This window comes from Phaenicophaeus curvirostris, chromosome 10 (genome assembly GCF_032191515.1).
Source record: "Phaenicophaeus curvirostris isolate KB17595 chromosome 10, BPBGC_Pcur_1.0, whole genome shotgun sequence".
NCBI classification, from domain to species: domain Eukaryota; kingdom Metazoa; phylum Chordata; class Aves; order Cuculiformes; family Cuculidae; genus Phaenicophaeus; species Phaenicophaeus curvirostris.
The window spans coordinates 12,927,780-12,947,155 of NC_091401.1; the positions used below are offsets into that span (position 1 = coordinate 12,927,780).

At 44.7% G+C, this 19,376-nt stretch overlaps 1 protein-coding gene across 1 annotated transcript in view; it reads right to left on the reverse strand.

The window, feature by feature from the left end:
• SGPP2 (sphingosine-1-phosphate phosphatase 2) overlaps nt 1-19,376 on the reverse strand; it is a 36,013-nt gene extending 16,637 nt beyond the window's left edge. The window contains exons 1-2 of the mRNA XM_069864816.1: nt 19,146-19,376; nt 3,725-3,883 (exon numbers count right to left, since the gene is read on the reverse strand). Coding sequence (XP_069720917.1) covers nt 3,725-3,883; nt 19,146-19,346 — 360 coding nt within the window. The 5' untranslated portion in view covers nt 19,347-19,376. The remainder of the gene's footprint in view (nt 1-3,724; nt 3,884-19,145) is intronic.

The following is a 19,376-nucleotide window of genomic DNA, read 5'->3' on the forward strand; positions in this document are numbered from 1 at the left end:
CACTAAACCCAGAGTTTGCTGCAACATGCGTTTCCAAATTAGCTTCCAGGGATTCTGTCTCCACACTGTAAGGTCCATGACATCGTGCTTGCAGGTAAATTTCTGCTGGTTACTAAAGTCTTGGCTACCCTGACAGACTTCAGAGCTCACCATTCCCTAGTATGCAAATTGCAACAGCCTTTTGAAAAGCCTTCCTCTGAAAAGCAAAATGGGGAACTAAATTGCCATGAATTCAGGCCCAGGATCTTCTCAAACCTGAAGATGCCTGCATCCAGCACAGTCACCCAGCCTCTGCCTTTCCTTGGAGACACCACCTTCACCTGAGTCAGCAGCTTATCACGCCTGCACACCGACACCTGCCCTGACAAAGTCCACATTAGACAGATCTTATTTATATTGTACAAATAAAATTTTATAGGCTCAAAAGAGGTGTGGGTACATTATACATCCATGCACCCTGAAAAAAATAACCAGAAAAAAAATTTCCAAGCGTGCCGAATAGCAAGCACAAACTGTGACTGTGGTTTTTTTCCAGGCCTCTGCCTTAAATTCCACAACAAAATAAAGCTTACAGCCCTGAAGGGGTGTAGAGGTTAAAAAAACAAATAGAACTTTCATTTCTCAAGCAGACTCATGCAGTAAATTTAAAATACATTTGGGAGCTTGTTCGTGTGAAGTTATTTTTCATCTCTGCAGTTCCTGCTGGAAGTAGCAAGAATCACAGGATCAAAGCCTCATCTGCACAGATTCAGGAGTGTTTGTGTCAAAGAGCTGGAGAAAGGAAGCGAAGACACCAGGGCACCTTCAGCATTGACCCAATGTATTGCTCAGAGGTTTCCAGTAGTTGTTTCTCTCATCTATCTGTAAAAGGAAAGGTAAAGCCTACATATACACTGTGAATTCTCAGGGGGAGGGCATCATGCAAGCAAGTTGTGTTGCTTTAACCTTCCAAAGCACCTGGTTGTGGCCCCAGCCAGTGTTTCCCAGAGCTATCCAGCTAAATGTAAAAGCATAAGCGACCCATTTTGGGGACCGATGACTGGAGAACAATTCCCAGGGCATCAAGTCAATCCCTCTGCTGCTGCCGAAATAAACTCATTTCATGGTTCATAGTTTTACTTACTGCCCTTCACCCTTCTAGAGATATTTCACAACCTTTGCTTCAAGTTATCTTATTTATGACTGTCTTATACACGTTTCTTCTCGTGACTGTACTTTTATTTGAAGCAGCTCCTACCTTCTCCAGGTGTTTACATCCAGCCCCATCCTCTCTCCAACTTCATTGTGTAAGGAACTTACCTAAGCTTTCAGTCTCTGCTCAGAAAATAGCCTGTTCCTTCATCATCCCTGGCTCCACTCCAGTTCCAATTATTTAATTTAAATGTGGGTGACTGGCTGTGCATAAATTATTCCAGATAAGATGGCAGGAATGTCCTGTAAACAGCACCAATACTGCTTTAATTTTTAAGGGAAGAAACTGCTCTGATTCATCCTGGGACCCCAACTTTGTCATTTCCAACCTGCAGCAGAAACCCACAGGTCTAAGTCCCCACTAGCACAAAACAAAGTAAAACTCAGTACTACTTCTGTTTCTCCACCAGCCAGGGTTAAGCCCGCCACACCCACAGGCTGGTCTAACCCCCTGCGTGACCACCATCCTTGCTGACTGTGTTTTATCAGAGCATGTTCTCAACCTACCCATGTGCTTTTGCATCAGGCTCATGAACAGTTCACTGTGGGCCCATCGCCTCTCTCCCTGCTGAAAAGCTTCACTAGCAATCTCTCCTCATCCCAAGCAGTGTTAAAAGGGGACTACTGTTACCTTCTCTTTAGAGCTCCCCCTTTTATACCAAATTCCTTTCCCCAGCTGGGTAAGAACCTTCTGCAGACTGTGCCTGCATGCTGCACTTGACCCTTCGTGCTCTTCCCAGCCTTCTAGTAGCAGCCGTTGTCAGATCCTCTTGGGCTACTTGGATTTTTGCTTTTACCTAACACGCCTGTTTTCAGCCCCACGTTATCAGCCATGCAGAAAGAGTAAGTTAAAAGCACAGCTTTGTCACAGTGGACACCGTGGCATTTCCCATGCAGCTAAGCTAATTCTGCTGTTGCATACATGACCAAGGTATCCAAGACAGGCCAACACACTTAGGCACCATCAAAGCCGATTCCTTCTCACAGCCTGCTTGCCAGGAAATAAGCCATTCAGTTGAGCTTGCCATAATATTAACCCACAGCCTGCAAAGACACTTTTAGCCATTGCACAATTACATATAATAAATGTTTTTAAAACTACAGATTGTCACAAGTCTATATTTAAAACAGCTTCTCCTTTTCCCCTTTTCCATATAAAATGCAGCTCCTCAGTTACTGGAAGAATAATATCAATAATCCATGATATCACATGCTTGAATGTTCTAATTAAACCAGTCTAAATCCGACCAATACCCAGATAGACTCCTTGCAAGGTAAAGGCAAGGCAAGTCTGCAGAAAGGCAAATGAGGATCTCTAAAAGTCATTTTTTGAGCAACATGCAAGCCCAGAAGGCAGTGACTATTGATTATCATCTTCTGTGGCATGTTTCCAGAAGCAGTAGGTGTACTCCTGGCCAAAACCCAACTCTAATTATACAGTGTCCACCTACTTCTGAATTTCATCTCCAAGTTACTTTTCATGTTCTTGTAAAATGTATTGACTAGGGTTACTGGCACAGAACAAGTGATGCCTCCTGTCCAAGACTGGGTGTATTTGAAGCTTATGACACAATTCAAATTAATTTTATTATTTCTCATTATATTGTTTGGGCAGAAGACAAAATATTATTAACAAGAATTGACTAGGGCAAGAAGCTTCACTGTAAAGAAAGGAAGTTGGATATGACACCCAAGTTTTTCCTGGGCTTCAATTTCTTAAATCAATGTAGATTGACAGCTAAACCTCTGTGGTCATGGGTCTGCCAGAGATGCTTCCTGACTCCTTTCTTTGTTCTAAAATGATCTTATTTGGGCAGCAAAGATCTGATCAATACCAAGATAAACAATGGCAGTGACAAAACAGCAACCATTCCCAGATTAAAGTGCCTGGTAATCTACCGGTATTCAGTGCCAGAATGGAAATACAGAGTGGAATGAAGGCTGAAGCAATGCTGAAGCCTGTTAATTTGAGAACGTTCTTGTTGTAACAAAAATCAATGCTTTTAAGCCCTAGCCTTCAACAGAGAATCTGATATTTTCCCCCCTCAAATAATTGCAGAAACGTCCTGTTTATTCCTCTGCAGCCTGCGCATCCCCTTCCTATTATACTTATATTAGTTTCAATCAAGCCAGAAGTATATGAGGAGATTATGTGGAAGAAATTGGGGTTAAGAGAGAGATTTCCTAAAGTGATGAAAAATAATTCTTAAAATAACATGACACATCGGGAAGGAAGTGTTTTCCCAGCCGCTCTGTGCAAACCCTACCAAAAGCAGCTCAATCAGTCATTGGGCTGAAAAAATAAGTCAGTCCAAGATGTAACAGAGATAAACATCCTACGTCAGCTAACGCCTCTCACCTACTTTTTCAGCTTTGCAATGCTTGTGCTTCCAGTGTTACACACATAAATAATGTTGGCTTTGTTTATTAGAACAGATATTGTCTGTTTGAAGAGTTAGTCTACTTAAATATTCACTTGCTACAGTTACAGAATTAACAATTACACGTTTAAATAAGTAGCAGAAACACTTACCGACCAAACAATTACCATCCTCCTAGACACAGAGTGATCTATGTTCCAGTACGTAAATGGAAGGAAAGTGATATAAAAAACCTCTTCACCCAAAGCAGCTGAAAACTTGAACAAGTAGTAGTAGAAGTAATTCTTCACAATGTACTTCTGTGTGCAGCCCTGGAAATCAGAAGATTTTAGAAAGTTGTATGAATTAGTAAATTATTTAAAATATTAATGATATTTCAACTGTTCTGGTTCCCAGCCCTTAAACCAAATAATTTATTGGAACAAGTATCAAGAAATGAAGTTTAATTTTTATACTAAAATGAAGATTAAAGTGATAGCTCAGCCACACTTCCCACAGATCAGAAAACTCTTCAACTGAATTAAGGGTAGCAGTCACAGTGACAAAGATTTTCAAGAGATCAGATCTGTTACTCCTCCTCGGAAATCAAGTATATTTCATAAAGGGTACCGATGCATTAATTTTGAAGCTTCTACATCTGTGGATAAAGAAAGCCACCATCACTTTCACTGGATATATATTTTGAGATGAAAATAATGAACTGCAATTACCAAATCATTTCATTTAAAACTTGCCTTATCATAGCAGGCAAAGTTTACCCTGATAGCCCCTGCCCTTCCCTGGGCTCTTCCAGCCTCATGCTCCTGGATGGCAGGATGCTCATCAGATCACCCTGTGAGCTACTGCCCTTACGCATGAGTCATCTTGGCTCTCACAGCCACGTGAGCAGATCCAGGGGACAATAAGTGGGCAGAGAGAGGAACTGCCCCTGTCACCACCAAAGTTTTGCTCCAATATCGTTAAGTAACAACAACCAGGTTGCCTGTTTAAACATTATCAGCAGACACATTGCTAACAGTAGCAGGTGACACTGTTTAGGACTTTATTAATTTTATTAAGCTAAAAATTGTACTTTTCTCTGGATTTGTCAGCTAGATGATTTCATTAGATGTAGCCCACCTAGCACATGCATTTTCTCCCTCTTTCTGAGCTGGGAAACCACACATCAGTGTATATGATGAAGGCCATCACTTCAGTCCCTTGTGGCAAGGTTCACTGTTGCTGACATTTGGGATGAGCACACCACTAAGAAGCCTCCCAGCTTGTTAGTAGCATGTGAATCGCACAGCAGATAAATACCTGTACACTTCAGACAAAAGGAGAAACACATGAAGAGGATTTATGGTTTGGGGGCAGGTACAAGAGAGCCAATCCTGCTTCTCTGCATCTCCCAAAAGAGAAAAAATAAAATCAAATAAAGGAGGTCCAGAGGAGGGCAACATAGCTGGTGAACCAGTCTTACAAGGAATGGCTGAGAGAAGTGGGATTGTTTAGCCTGGAGAAGAAGGTGAGGGGGAATCTGATCACTCTCTACAACTGCCTAAAAGGAGGTTGCTGCCGGGCAGGTGCTGGTCTCTCCACCCAAGTAAGAAGTGATAGGATGAGAGGAAAAGGCCTCAAGTTGCAGCAGTTAGATTGGAGATAAGGAAAAACTTAGTTACTGAAAGAGTGGTGTAGCATTGGAAGAGGCTGCCCAGGGAAGTGGTGGAGTTTTCTTCCCTGGGACTATTCAAAAAGTGCATAGATGCAGCACTTCAAGACATGATTTAGTAGATACGTTGGTATTCTGTTGATGGTTGGACTGGATGATTTTAGAGGTCTTTTCCAGTCTCAATGATTCTATGAGATGAAAGATTTTCTTAAAGATGAGAGCTGAGAAGGGATCATGGAGGTAAATTACTTTGACAGAAGCTCCTAAAACTCTATGTAACTAATATACCAGAAAGAAATTCTCATCCCCCGTGCGAGTAAGAAAACGTAAGAATCATCTAAGGAGTCTAGACACACAACTGCAACTCATTGTAAAAGCCATTAAGAAGTTCTAGCCTCTCAATCTGCTTTCAAAATGAAGATGAGGCAAACTGCATGAAGGAAACAAAAGCCAGGTGGGAAGAATTTACATCCATTCACCTATCACAGAGAAAAAAACAACTAAATTTGTTTTTTCATCAATAAGCGAAAAAGATGAGTCAACACACTTAAAGCACTGGGGTCACAGGAGTGCCCCCCATGTATTTGTAATAGAGGTCACAGAGCAATTACTGGCATCCCTCTAAGATAATTTTGCAGTGTGCTATGGCTGGCCAAATGACAGAGCAATCAGGATGAGTGTCTTGAGTCTCATACACCACTTACAAAACACCCCTAGTGCAATTAGAAACTCTGATGCTTCTGTATGAGATCCCCAAACAGTATTTGGTCACACTTACATGGCCCCAAAGAAAGCACTCTTCTGGCAGCACTAATTTCTCAATTAAGCATCAATCTCCAATGCATTAGGAATTATCTGCTTGTGTGTTTTACATCAAAAATGGTCAGCCATAGCCCCAAGGTAACTATTATACTCAGAACCTCATGGGATAAAACTCTCTAATTCCAGTAATCTGTTTTGTGGGGGAAAGAAAAAATCAGGTTCTAAAAGAAATCCAGAGTTAAAAGAATATTTCGAGGTGGAAGCAGGGCCAAATCCTTTGATAGGATTTTTAAAATCTTTGGTTTTCTGTCAGAAGTCACTTCCCAATGGTTTGGGGTATTTTGTTCGGTTGATTATTTAACACTTTTTTTTTTTTTTTAAACACCCATCAGCAGTTATGGCAGCCCGGCATGTGAGACAGGGGACAAACCAATCCCATCTGTGACACACAGTGGTAACAGCCACCTGCTAAGTGTGTAAGGTACCATGGAATCACTCCTCTTGGTTTTAGCTAGGGTAGGGTAGCAGAAAAAAAACAAAGCAATGTTTTCACTCATTGTGGTCCTAAAGCACTGTAAGTACAGAAATCCCACCCCGTACACCTTTGTAGCCCAGCAATGCTCATGCTGGAGCCTAGCAGTTAGCTCACATTTACTACTTATATCCACTGTTTCTGCAGAAATAGGAGACTGTACTTTGTGAAGTGCCTTCCCTTTTTATTCTCATTGTAACTCCACTGCATAAAGCCATTACAATTATTTGCATTAATGTGTAGGACCTTCTAAAACTCTCAGAAGTATATTCCCTCTCTAATTTTAAGGAACTCCAGTCTTTAGACTTGTTTATATTTAATGTACTGAAGTGACCTGATGCCTTCCACAACCTTTCAGTGAGTCAGGTCCTCCATCCACCCCATTACTGTTGGGTTTGCATCAGAGAGGATTTAATGGGCAGTAATTAAGGCTGTAGAGAAAGTCAGAATTTTAAGAACGTTTCAGAAGCAGGATGTGATAAACCATGACGCTTGCAGACACAGAGTAGAGGTGATTTCACACAGAGGACCATTCTCATCAACTATAAAATACCTATGTTGAAAAAACTTAGCTGAACAAATTGCAAGAGACTCACAGGAATGTATGAGTTTCCATAAATTGACCACTCACCTGAAGTATTGGCACAGAAAATGGCTATTGTAGGTATTCCTAATTTCACACTCTCTGCACACCAGACATGGGTGGGTCACCCACATCAGGTGCTGCTCCATGTGTGCTTGGAGGTCCAAGCACAGCCTCTGTGCTGCTAGAGCACCCACAGCCTCCCTCAGAGCATGGGAGCATCCACAAAGCTCCCCTGCGGAGCAGTAATGACTAGGTCAGCAGAGCAGATGAAACCACCACCATGGTGACTCTTGGGAGACACTGACATGCAGTGACACAGCACAGCAGGAATCCAGCACTTTAGAAAGTGCATACACGGAAAATATTTAGCCTTTGCAGTTGAAGTAAAGGAAGAGATCTGAGCCACTAATGTAATGGATTTGAAATGTATCTTTAGGCAGAGGTGTAACCCACCAAGGTAAAAAAAAAATAAACTGCATAAAGAAGATACTTCTTCCTATTCTTGTAGGATTTATCTCTTGCAGAGAGCTAAATAGGCATCAACTTTCCTTGTCCTGCCTCTAGAGACAAGCTTTGTAGCATGAGACTTCTAAGGCTTAGAGTCTGACCTAAAGACACCATTAACCAACCTACTTTTCCTCAGCTATCAATTTCTTTGGATTTTTCAGAAGACATGCATGTTTAATTAAAGTTCTTGAAGTCCCTTGCTTCCCTTCCAACAGTCTTTGATGAACATCAGGAATTTTCTTCCCAAAGCCCCTAGTTAATGCATTCCAATACTTCTCACTTTTAGACCTTTAATGCTGAAAAAAAAAAAGAGACAAAATTTAGAGGAGCTACCAAAGAACAAGCACAAGAAAAACAAAGCCAAAATTCTGATCTAGGTGCTGGTGTACACAGAGACGACGTGAACTGGACAATTCAGTCCCATGGGGCAGAACTGTGTGAAGCATAACCTGATCCAGTGGAAGGCATCCCTGCCCACAGCGGGAGGTGGGACTGAATGATCTTTAACGTCTTTTCTGACACACACGATTCCCTGAATCCAAAAGTCAGGCAGACTTCCGGTAGCAATTTGGTAGTTTCTTAGTTCATTTAAAGCACAATAAAAGGCCATTATGTAAAGCTCTCAGCAAGGTACTGCAGCAGGTGTTCACCTAAGTGATTTTTCTCACCATTTGTCACATTTTATATAGGCACGTCTTCACCCAAAATTTCCCCTTCACGCTGCAAAGGGTGGTCAGCTGAGACAGATACACACACGTACATGATCAACACCCAACACGCCACAGCTAGGACAGTCCCAGGACACAGCTAAGACATCTCCATTTACCCCTGAATATTTCTTTTTTTTTAATTTTCAGATTATTTTCCCTTCCCTGAGCAGCACTTAGGAGGTAAACTGAATTGCAGGTTATATTTCTGCATACTGTTCTTGAAGTCACATCATTAGCCCACCCTGTTTCTGTTGAAAGAATACAGGTAGATGTAACACAATCTTCCAAGTCATTTAAATATAAAGTGGAATAAAATATGACTAGAGTTTACAGACCACTTGTTTAGGCAATTAATAGGAGGAATCAATGAAGGAAAAAATTGATTATGGCTTCCTCCTGAAAGAAAGCCTTTCTAATTAAAAAGAAAAAAAAAAAACCAAACTCTTTCAGAGACCCAGGGGAATAGCTAGTAATGAGGCTGAGATTGCTTGTGAAGGACTCTGCCTGCAGTCAGCTGGAAGGACAGTTGAGGGTTTCCAGAAAGACAACCTAACTGAAGCCTAGTCCAGCTTGTCCACGGATGGTTTTACACTCCCATCAGTCTGAGAGACATTCATCTAACTTGTCCTTACTGATGCTGAAGGTGGAGGCTCCACTGCTTGCTCCAAGTGATCTCCAAGCTCTTTGCCTATCCCTGCCACCTAGCCCAAAACTTTCTCACTGATATTTAAACCTATGACTATTTTTTTATCTACTGCAGACAAGGAACAAATTGTTTCCTTCCTCTGAAGACTGACGCAGAAGCAGCTTATTACGTGCATTCAAAAAGAACATAACAGTCCTCTCTTCTACTGCTTAATCACCTGGTATTTCCTACAGAAGGTATTTAGCATTTTCCAGACACAGCACTTAACATGCCTGTCTTGATTTACAGTGCCCCAAAGACCAGGCACAATGCAGTAATGCTGAAGCAATAGTCCTGCTCAGTTTCGTTCATTTTGCAGGCTGTTCTCAAACAGCAAACCACCATTGAATCATGCTCGGCCTGTCATCTCTTCTTATCACATTTCCTCCATGAAAGCAGTATCAAGCTTATCATTTTCTGTTCTGCAATTAAGTATTTATTACACTTGTTTGTTCAATAGGTATCTGCACCTATTGAACAGAAGTAAATTTTCAACCATACCTTCAACTTGACAAGACTATTTGATTTCTGTTCTCATCCTCCAACCTACCTGCAGCTTCTCCTAAATTCAACTCACAGGCAATGTGGCTCTCACACCTACACTTTTAGCTAGTTACTTCCACACGGCTATAAAACCTATTCTGAAGAGCCTTTATACTCATCACTTTGCATCAAGAGGTGTTCTTTGTGGCACTCACATTCTCAGACCATTCAACTTCATATATTCCCTTTCTTAGCAGGTGTCTGGAGGATTAACATCTGTGATTCCAACCAGCTCATATGCTTCGGAGCTTGTGCTAGTTAGCAATAAAATGGCAAGATGACCTGATCTTCTCCGCATAGTAGTTTCATGGTGTCAGAATGATGTTTCAGCCCTTTTCTTCCAGTATCAATCAGAGAAATCCAAATAGGTCTACTTTCCACCACAGTCTTCTGACCTATACACACAATCCCAACACAGAAGATAATGCCTTTGTCTTTATTTCCTTCTGTGCTCGTTATGGAAAGTTGTCCCTCTCATGGCCATTCCAGTGGCCTGAGTAAGTCCTCAGACATCCAGTTCTTACGTTTTTGTTTTTAATCACTGATGAGCATCAACCCTAGTTTCCTGCCAAGAAAGACTAATAACACCAGCAGAAGCTTCTACTTCTTGATTACTATGACTCACATCCCTCAGCCTCTCAGCCCTGCTTTGTGAGCCAGCGGTTGGGCAAGTTGGACGCGGCTGTTTCAGGTGCCCCTGACCAAAAAGTTGGGTGAGCTTCCCATGTGCTTCAGCACCCTCTTGTGTTCCTGAAGAACTGGCTACTTTGTGCAATAAAGAAACAACAGGGCAAGAGAGGGGCAAGAGAGGGAAAGGCAGAAGTAAAAGGCTTCCATCCTCCCCATTTTACAGTGTGGAAGAACAGGTTTGTTTAATTGCATTTTAATTTGAGATAATTAGATTGTAATTTTGTGAGGTGCACCACAGAGCCGACACCTGAAAGCATTTTAAGGATTAGGTAGCTGCAATGTCTGTGGATGGGGGGTGGGGTGTGTATGTGAGTTAAGAACCAGAGAATGTAAATTACAGACAGTTCGGAAGAACTGGGGACTTCAAAATGGACATCAAACAAATTCCTCCGAAACTCAGCTGTATTTCATATCTCTAAAGGCTGAGTGTTACTAAAAGTGGTTTTGGATAGAGGAAGGATGTGTCACACAACAGTTTTCAAATTGCACAGCGTTAGACAGCCACCTTGTCCACATGCCAGCTCCCTGCAAGCACCACCACCTATTTTTGACCTCCTGCCAAAACACAAGTCAGAGCGTTAGCAGAACCTGCATGGCTGCTAGATACCCATGCTGCTCTCCAGAGGTCTGAAGCAGGAGTGGGAAGCCACTCAACTCACTTTTCCCCCCAGCATACCATGTCTGAGGAGGTCCCAGCTGATGGGAGGTCCTCAACAGAAGCCTATTTGAACCCAACAAAAGCATTTGGGAATGGCCAAATGACCATGGAGAACCAGAAATTCACTGTTAAATTTCTTTCCAGAGCAAAAATCTTCTTCTCATCTTAAGACTTGGTTTTAGAAATATAATTATAGCCTGGAAATTTGACACCATAGTTTGTCACCTGTTTCTACCCAGCAGCATCACAAATCCAGGCAGCTTGTTTTTGCGCAATGATTGGTTCCACGGTAGAGGTCAATTTTGAAGGGCACAGCAAGGCTTCTGAAAGATAAACGGGCAGAGTAATATCATACGTTTTCAAAAAATTATTATTCTCTAATCTGTTATAATCAGGCACCAGGACAGGGAGAAATGTCTCCCCAGCAGACAGAATCATAGAATGGAATCGTAGAGCGGTTTGGGTTGGAAGGGACCTTAAAGCCCATCCAGTTCCAACACCCCTGCCATGGGCAGGAACACCTCCCACCTGACCAGGCTGCCCAAGGCCCATCCAACCTGGCCTTGAACACCTCCAGGGATGGGGCAGCCACAACTTCCTTGAGCAACATGTGCCAGTGCCTCGCCACCCTCATCGTGAAGAATTCCTTCCTAATGTCTAATCTAAATCTTCCCCTTTCCAAGTTAAAGCCACACCCCCTCATCTTATCGCTCCATGCCCTTGTAAAAAGTCCCTCTCTGGCTTTCATGGAGCCCCTTTCAGTACCAGAAGGCCATTATAAGACCTTCCCGGAGCATTCTCTTGTCTAAGCCAAACAACTCCAGCTGTCTTAGACTGTCCTCACAGAAGAGGTGCTGCAGCCCTCTGATCATCTTTCTAGCCCTTCTCTAGACTCATTCCAACAGTTCCATATCCTTCTTTTGCTGGGGATTCCAGAAACAGATGCAGGACTCCACGTGGGGTCTCACTAGAGATAGGTCCATGGTTCAAGTCAAAGAAAAATTTTCTAAGGTAGTGTTGAATAAGGCTGCAGGTTAACGCTCAGTGCAAATATAGCAGTCCCAGGGAGATGTGCCCCTCGAAGGCAGGGACTGCTGTAAACAGGAAGGGACACGGTGTTCAAGTTGCAGCTGCGACTGTAGAGAGGTATGCTGGAGGACACCTCAGCAGCCAGTCCCTGGGGACAAGAGTTGTAGATAAGGTGTTCTCAGTTCACTTGCTGCCTCATTATTAGTTGCAATTAGTGGAGGTCATGCCGATGTCAGCTCTGTTTCCGATGGGGAAACCCGCAAGGAGGCCAACAGGCTGACCAAATGCTGCCAACAAGCACACTTCAAGTAGACAGCCTGGATCTCTTAAGCCACTGAACGAGTGACTGTGGCTGGAGACCCCTTGGCACCCCAGCAGCCTCCACACACCAGCACTGCTCAGCACAGTGCCACTGGCACAATTCGGCAGGTGCCTGCAGGGCTGAAGGGTTCAGTTTAAGCCAATTCACTCTTCACCTTGGCACCTAACAGGCAGGGGTGACACTGGCATCACAGCCCCCCTGCTGTGTGTACTCCTTTTTCCTCCCTAGACTCCTCTTACAGTCTCTTGCTTTCTGTCCTCTTCTTGGTGGCATACATTCTGGTCCAGGGGCCTTATCTTTGTCTGGGAACAGGCTCCTTGCTGCTAATGCCTCTGAGCCCCTTTCCATGCAAACATTTGGTCTTTATTGCGTGGCTGAGGTGTCTGACACACTTCTCCTGGAAAATACAGTATCTCAATGTTCTCCCTTTGCCCACAGAAATATCAATATAGAACACCGAAGGCAATACACCTAATTAAATAAGCTAACATAAGTAAGCAGTTATAATTAAGTCAAGCTAGCTGCCAAGGGTATAACAATGACCTGGTCTGCTGTTACAGAATGACCACACAGTTTAATGCATACCAGAGCCGGCAGGCTAAGAGAACTCTATTAGCAGTAGCTTGAAAGAGCCAGTTGTCTTCAAAAGGAAGAATTAAGTTGTTATGAGGTTTTTTTTATACATCTGGTAATAAATATTCTCAAATATAGTAATAAAAAATAGTAATAAATTGGCAGCGTGACCCTATATTAAAGCATTTGTGTATCTCTAAATCTAGATTAACAGCAGTTTACCTTGAAAAATAAGTGACAGGCACTAACTGCACTTAGTTGATATGAAGCCCTGAGGAGTAGGATCTTGAATAGCCATTTTAAATAGAAATTTCATGATTTAGACAACACTACCTGTGCATTCCCGATCTCTGATTTACTTCCCATGGCAGTAAATAGTCACCTTCCATTGCCCAGGTGACCCAAAAATACTCTATGGAGAATGTATAAATGAGGTCAAGTAAAAGAACTGGCTATCCAAAGGAATCTTCCAGGGAGAAGAGATTTTCTCTGGCTCTTTGCCCATCAAACCTACCCCTCTTCTCCAGAGAACCCAAAGGAGAAAAACAACTGCAGATGAGCTTTTATTCTTCTGGTTGATATCTGAACTAATGGCCTAAGACATTCATCAGAATTATAAAGCAGTAAGTGGCTCACCTCCAAGTGCTAGAATTAATTCTCAGATCTCAACAGCTTATCATTACAAGGTCTAGTGGCCTCCAAAAAGATGACTCAGGCTGAGAGCCGGGAAGCGCTGAGTCACAAAGCATTTAATCCTTGGCACAACAAGTTAGGCTCCTAGCACAGCCCCTTGAACGTCCCCCCCCTCACCCCCATCCACCCCATCAGCAGCAACTCAGCAGCAGGCACTACACAGCCGAACAGGACACGTTTCACAAACACAAACCTTTATTAGTATCAGGTGGTTCTACAGCAAGATCTAGAAGATGACTAAACACTGGTAACAAATAGCATGTGTCTAGCTTTGTTTGCTGCCTGATCTCTAGAGGGGAGATTCTTGCTGAGGAGCAGCAAACCCAGCTCTAACAGGTCTACACAGGTCATCACATGCTACTGAATCTTGGATGCAACTGTACTGACATCTTCCAAAGGACCATCACTCATGGGGCTGGCCAAAACCATGAATGAAACCATCTAATTCATACTGACTAATAAGTTCTTTATGCGCTGCTTTCCATGAGAAACTTAATACAAAAGGTGGACACTTGCAGGAGAAGCAAGCTCCCTCGGCCACCACACTGGGTAGGGGAGAGCTGAACACAAAGTACCAGAGCAGCAGGAGTGACACTGAGGAACGTGAGCCTCATGCTCAGCCCATTGAAATAAGAAACTGGATCTCATGTTTCTCCAGCTGCAGCTCCAAACGAAAGAACCTCCAAAAGTTCAGCTATATTCTCTAGGAGGACAAAGTGAGGCACTGGACTTGCTGCCAGCTTTTCTAATGGTGCTTGTGGGCTTTTCTCACAAGGGTTTGTCTCACCTGCTGAGCCTACCTCATCTACTCTCAATTTACTGCTGTGTAGAAAGGGAAATTGTGAAACCGAGTAAGCCAGTAATATGATATAAATAGGAAAAGCAAGACTCTGAGGCTGATGCAAAAATCTTTTGCAAGGGAGCACCGCAGAGGAGAAATCTTGACTCAAGCTCTAGAGCAAGTCCACTTGAAATTACCAGACATCCCATCACAGTAAAAGCAGTGCTGTCATCTACACCTGGCCCGTAATTAACTACTTTTTGGGGGATTGCAACATATCAGAGATGGATGTGCAGTTTTTACCTACCATTTCCCTTTTTGTTCCCATCACCTTGCTGTTATCCTGGTCATCAGCCTCCTCACTTAAGGCACGAGCAAGAACTGTACAATCACTAAACGTGATCAGATGGCTTGTAAACATTGCACCAGTTCCGAGCAGTTCTGACAGTTAAGCTATAACTACAGAGTAAATACAAACTGTAATCTTTCAAAGTCAAGAAGATAAATCTTAAGAGATGGTAAAGCATCCAGGAAAAGGAAGAGAAGAGAAAAAAAAAGTCTCTATAGAGAACCTTGAGTAAGAGACTTTTTTTTTTTTTTTTCCACTTCGTTCCTTTTAATTCAGGCTATAAGTTTCAGGAGCGTAAATCCTTCAGGAGGTTACAGATAAACAGAGCCCTAATTTTTACATATGCATAACCTTTGTTTAGCCACTCACTAAACATTGGACAAGTCCTCAGAAAATAAGTCATTTTTTTACATGTGCAACCTGAGGACTTCATACAGAGAATCAAGAAAAAATATCTTCCAAGCAATTTCAGAATAGACTCCTTGTGAAACAAACTAATATTAGAAAGGAGTACAGAAAACAAAGAAGTATTAGCCAGAGATAGGATAATTACAAGAAGATACTATCTGGTCTTTCCATAGTAATAAAACCCGACAGCTCCCTTTCTAAAAGCCCCTGGGGTCAATGTCAAATCCAAGCCAGGGCATGAATCCAGCTGGCGTATTGGACAAACACCATTCTGTATCCCCCTCAGATACCCGAGTTTCCATCTGAGGTATTAAAAAGTGTTTCTAACTGATCTGGTAACCAAGGGAACATAAAGAACACCAGCTACACAACTGATTCAATCTTCCAGAAACCCATGCTGCCCTCACTGTCACATGTAAGTATTTCACTCCTTGTCCCATCACCTCAGAGCAGCTCCTGTGAGGCAGGCAGGCCTGAATTACAAATATGCGGAAATCCAGCCACTCATTGTGGTGCCGACCATTGTAATGAGGCATCACCAAGTTTTTGTTTAAAAAAAAAAAAGAAAAACCACACAAAACCTCCAAGTTGTACATTAAAGAGGACAGCAATCAACCAAGAGCAGCACTGCTGGCAGTAAACGCTTGCAGGTGATTAAATACCTCCTTCTCCAAGATGAAGACCTGTCCTGTCTCCTTACCCTCCTGAGGGATCACTCCTCTCTCTGTGCAGCAGGGCATCCATCTCCACCAGGTGTGTCCATCCCCTCCCAAACCACCACCAGCTGCTCGCTCTCAGCTCCCTTTTCCCCGAATCGCTCCAGCTGAGTCACCCCAGCACACTATCTGGCCCATGCCAGATGCAAGGGCCTGAGAAACAGCATAGAAGAAAGGAGGAATGTCTGGGGGAAATGGAGCAGGTGCAGCCCTAGCATCTGTCTGACTGTTCAAACCTTCTTCACCCAAGCATGCAATTACATACTCTGTTTTCACAGGTGTAAGATACTGATTGTCCAAGAACTCACCTCAAAGAACCTGAAAACCTTTGAGACTTCTGTATTTTCGCAGTAAAGACAAAGTAACATGAAAGTTACTACCTCATAGAAACATCCTGTCCCAATAACGCAGACTCTGAAAATCCTAAGCTTCAGGAATCATAGAATCACTAGGTTGGAAAGGACCCACTGGATCATCGAGTCCAATCATTTCCATCAATCACTAAACCATGTCCCTGAGCACCTCATCCACCTGTCTTTTAAACACCTCCAGAGAATGTGGAAGGGATGCTCAAGTTGATTACAGAGCCATCCAAGGTCACCAGAAGTGAGATGCAGAGGCAGCGCTTAAGCACCTTTCTGCGAACACTTGCAGCTAAGAGCAAGAAAATACCACTGTCCACAGAGAGTCTATGGCCAAGGATTTTGCTGCGTGTATTGGACTCCTAAATGCACTAAGCTCCTAAATCCACTTCTTTACAGATACATCAGGGCACTCTTAATTCATTTAGCAACAACACAGTGAGTTTCAGCCTAAGGAAGATCCAAATTCAGTTCCTGCACCTACCAGAAAGTTGTAGAATACCCTCTTGGTATAAATGGATGTTCATGTGGAGAGAGAGTCTCTGTTTACAATTCTGGCACTTCATTAAACATCGTTCAAGTCATTACTCTCATCTGCATTTTCTTTGAGTTTCACAGAATCATAGAATCATTTGGTTGGAAAAGGCCTTTGAGGTCAAGTCCAACCATACCAGTCCACTACTAAATGACATCATTGAGCACCTCATCTACCTGTCTTTTAAATACCTCCAGGGATGGCAACTTCATCACTGCCCTGGGAAGCCTCTTCCAATGTTTCACCACTATTTCAGTAAAAAACAATTTCCTGATATCTAATCTGAACCTCCCCTGGTGCAACTTGAGGCCATTTCCTCTCATCCCACCTGTTGTTACTCGGGAGAAGAGACCAGCACCCACCTTGCTACAAACTCCTTTCAAACCTTGTAGGCAGTGATAAGGTCTCCCCTCACTTTCCTTTTCTCTAGGCTGAACAACCCCAGTTCCCTCAGCCACCTCTCATAAAACTTGTTCTCCAGCCCCTTCACCAGCTTGATTGTCCTTCTCTGGACACGCTCCAGTGCCTCAACGTCCTTCTTGTAGTGAGGAGCCCAAAACTGAACACAGGATTCAAGGTGTGGCCTCACCAGCACTGAGTACAGGGGGACAATCCCTTTGCTACTCCTGCTGGCCACACCATTTCTGGTATGAGCCAGGATGCTGTTGGCCTTCTTAGCCACCTGAGCCTCCACTGGCTCATATTCAGCTGCTGTTGACCAACACCCCCACATCCTTCTCTGCCAGGTAGCTTTCCAACCACTCTTACCTGAGCCTGGAGCATTGTGTGGGGATGTTTTAGGCCAAGTGCAGGACCCGGTACTTGGCCTTGTTGAACCTCATCCCATTGGCTGCAGTCCATGGGTGCAGTTTGAACCCAACTGTCACATGTTTCAGAGGTGAGTATGCTAATTGCGTAGAAACAAAACCCTTCTACATTTATCTCCAGGTCTCATGGAGTTTTACCTGGGATGTTCTCACCTTTCATCTAGGTATAGTCATGTCTTATTTTGTGCAACCCAAAATAATTGCTCCAGGGGAAGTGAACAGCTCTGTGCATGGAGCATTAACTTGGAAGGGATTTTAACATCAACATTGTTACGTTACACTCTTCAAAAGCAAGCAGTGAAAATAAATATTTTTGTGAATTATCTGCTTAATTTTCTTAAAATAATGTACTGTCATCCGTTCGGAAGTGAACAGACTGAAAGACAACCCCAGTTTTCCTTATCTTCTAAATGAGAAACAGTCAAGCATCAGCTGAGGAAGAATTTTAGATGCTTGAAGCGGAAATCCAAGTACTGAATGTAGGCCAGGGAAGGATAAAAGAGTATGAGAGGGAAGGAGTGGTATTCACAGCTAGCCCATGTTTATACTGCAGGCACAATTTGGAAGACCATTATCACACCTCCTTTCCAGAAGGCACCACGAAGGGATCTGCTAATGAATTCAAGTCATTACAGCAAGAGAAAAAGCAGGTCACCCAACCTGCATACATCTGTTGCACCATGCCCTTCCCCGTTCCCTTTGGATTCACATCTGAATTACACACTCTGCTATAAAATGCTAATCTGCTTGGCCAGAGGGAATTGCAGGGAGCACAGCCCATCTCCATCGGACCCCAGGAAACAGCAGTGCCAGCCCAGGTGATGGCAGTGGAGCAGCCACCGGGAGAGCCCCCAGGCTCGTCCCACATGAGAGCAGCGAGAAGCAGGAGGTGAGCGAAGCTCAAGAACGACTGCACCCTCGGCTGGAGAGATACCCACGGCAAACGGGATGGTGCTCCCAGCCACTGCCCAGGCGAAAAGGTGCATCCTGGGGGAGCAGCGCTGGCGCAGAGCTCCTGCGGGCACGGCTGCAGGCAAACCCCCACTTGCACCCACTCTCTCCTTGCGGGGCAGCAGCGATGCGGGAGAGCAGGGAGCCCCAGAACGCCTCCCTGGCAGGGCAGAGATGATCCTGGGCTGCGGCCCAACCCCTCCATCCGTCATCCCGCTCTCAACCCCCGGGATGTGGGTGCTCCTGCGTCCCTCTTTCCTGCTACCCTGTCCGGGATGCAGGCTGCCATCCATCCCTTCTCCCACCCCGGATGCTGACTGCTCTCCATCCCTCCTCCTGCCCAGAGTATGGGAGACCCTCCATCTCTCTCCCCGCCCGGGATGCGGGAGCCCCTCCATCCCTCCTCCCTCCCGCGATGCGGGCTCCCCTCCCCATCCCTCCTCCCTCCCGCGATGCGGGCTCCCCTCCCCATCCCTCCTCCCTCCCGCGATGCGGGCTCCCCTCCCCATCCCTCCTCCCTCCCGCGATGCGGGCTCCCCTCCCCATCCCTCCTCCCTCCCGCGATGCGGGCTCCCCTCCATTCCTCATCCTGCCTGGTGTGCGGGCTCCCCTCCATCCCTCCTCCCTCCCGGGACGCGGGAGCCCCTCCATCCCTCTCCCCGCCCGGGATGCGGTTGCTGCGCTGAGTCACGGCCGCTCTCACCTGCGCTGCGCTGCGCTCCCCGCCGTGGGCGGGCGCTCCCGGGCGACGCTGCGCCCCCGCGCCGTTGCAGGCGCCGCGGTCCCTGCCCTCCTCGGCGGGGTCTCCGCCGCCGCCCTCCTCGCCGGCAGGGAAGAGCCCGCAGCAGCGCTGGAAGCGCGCCACGGGCTGCGAGCTGCGCAGGGTGCGCAGCAGGCGGGCCATGCTGCCGGCTGCCTCCGCGCTCCCGGCTGC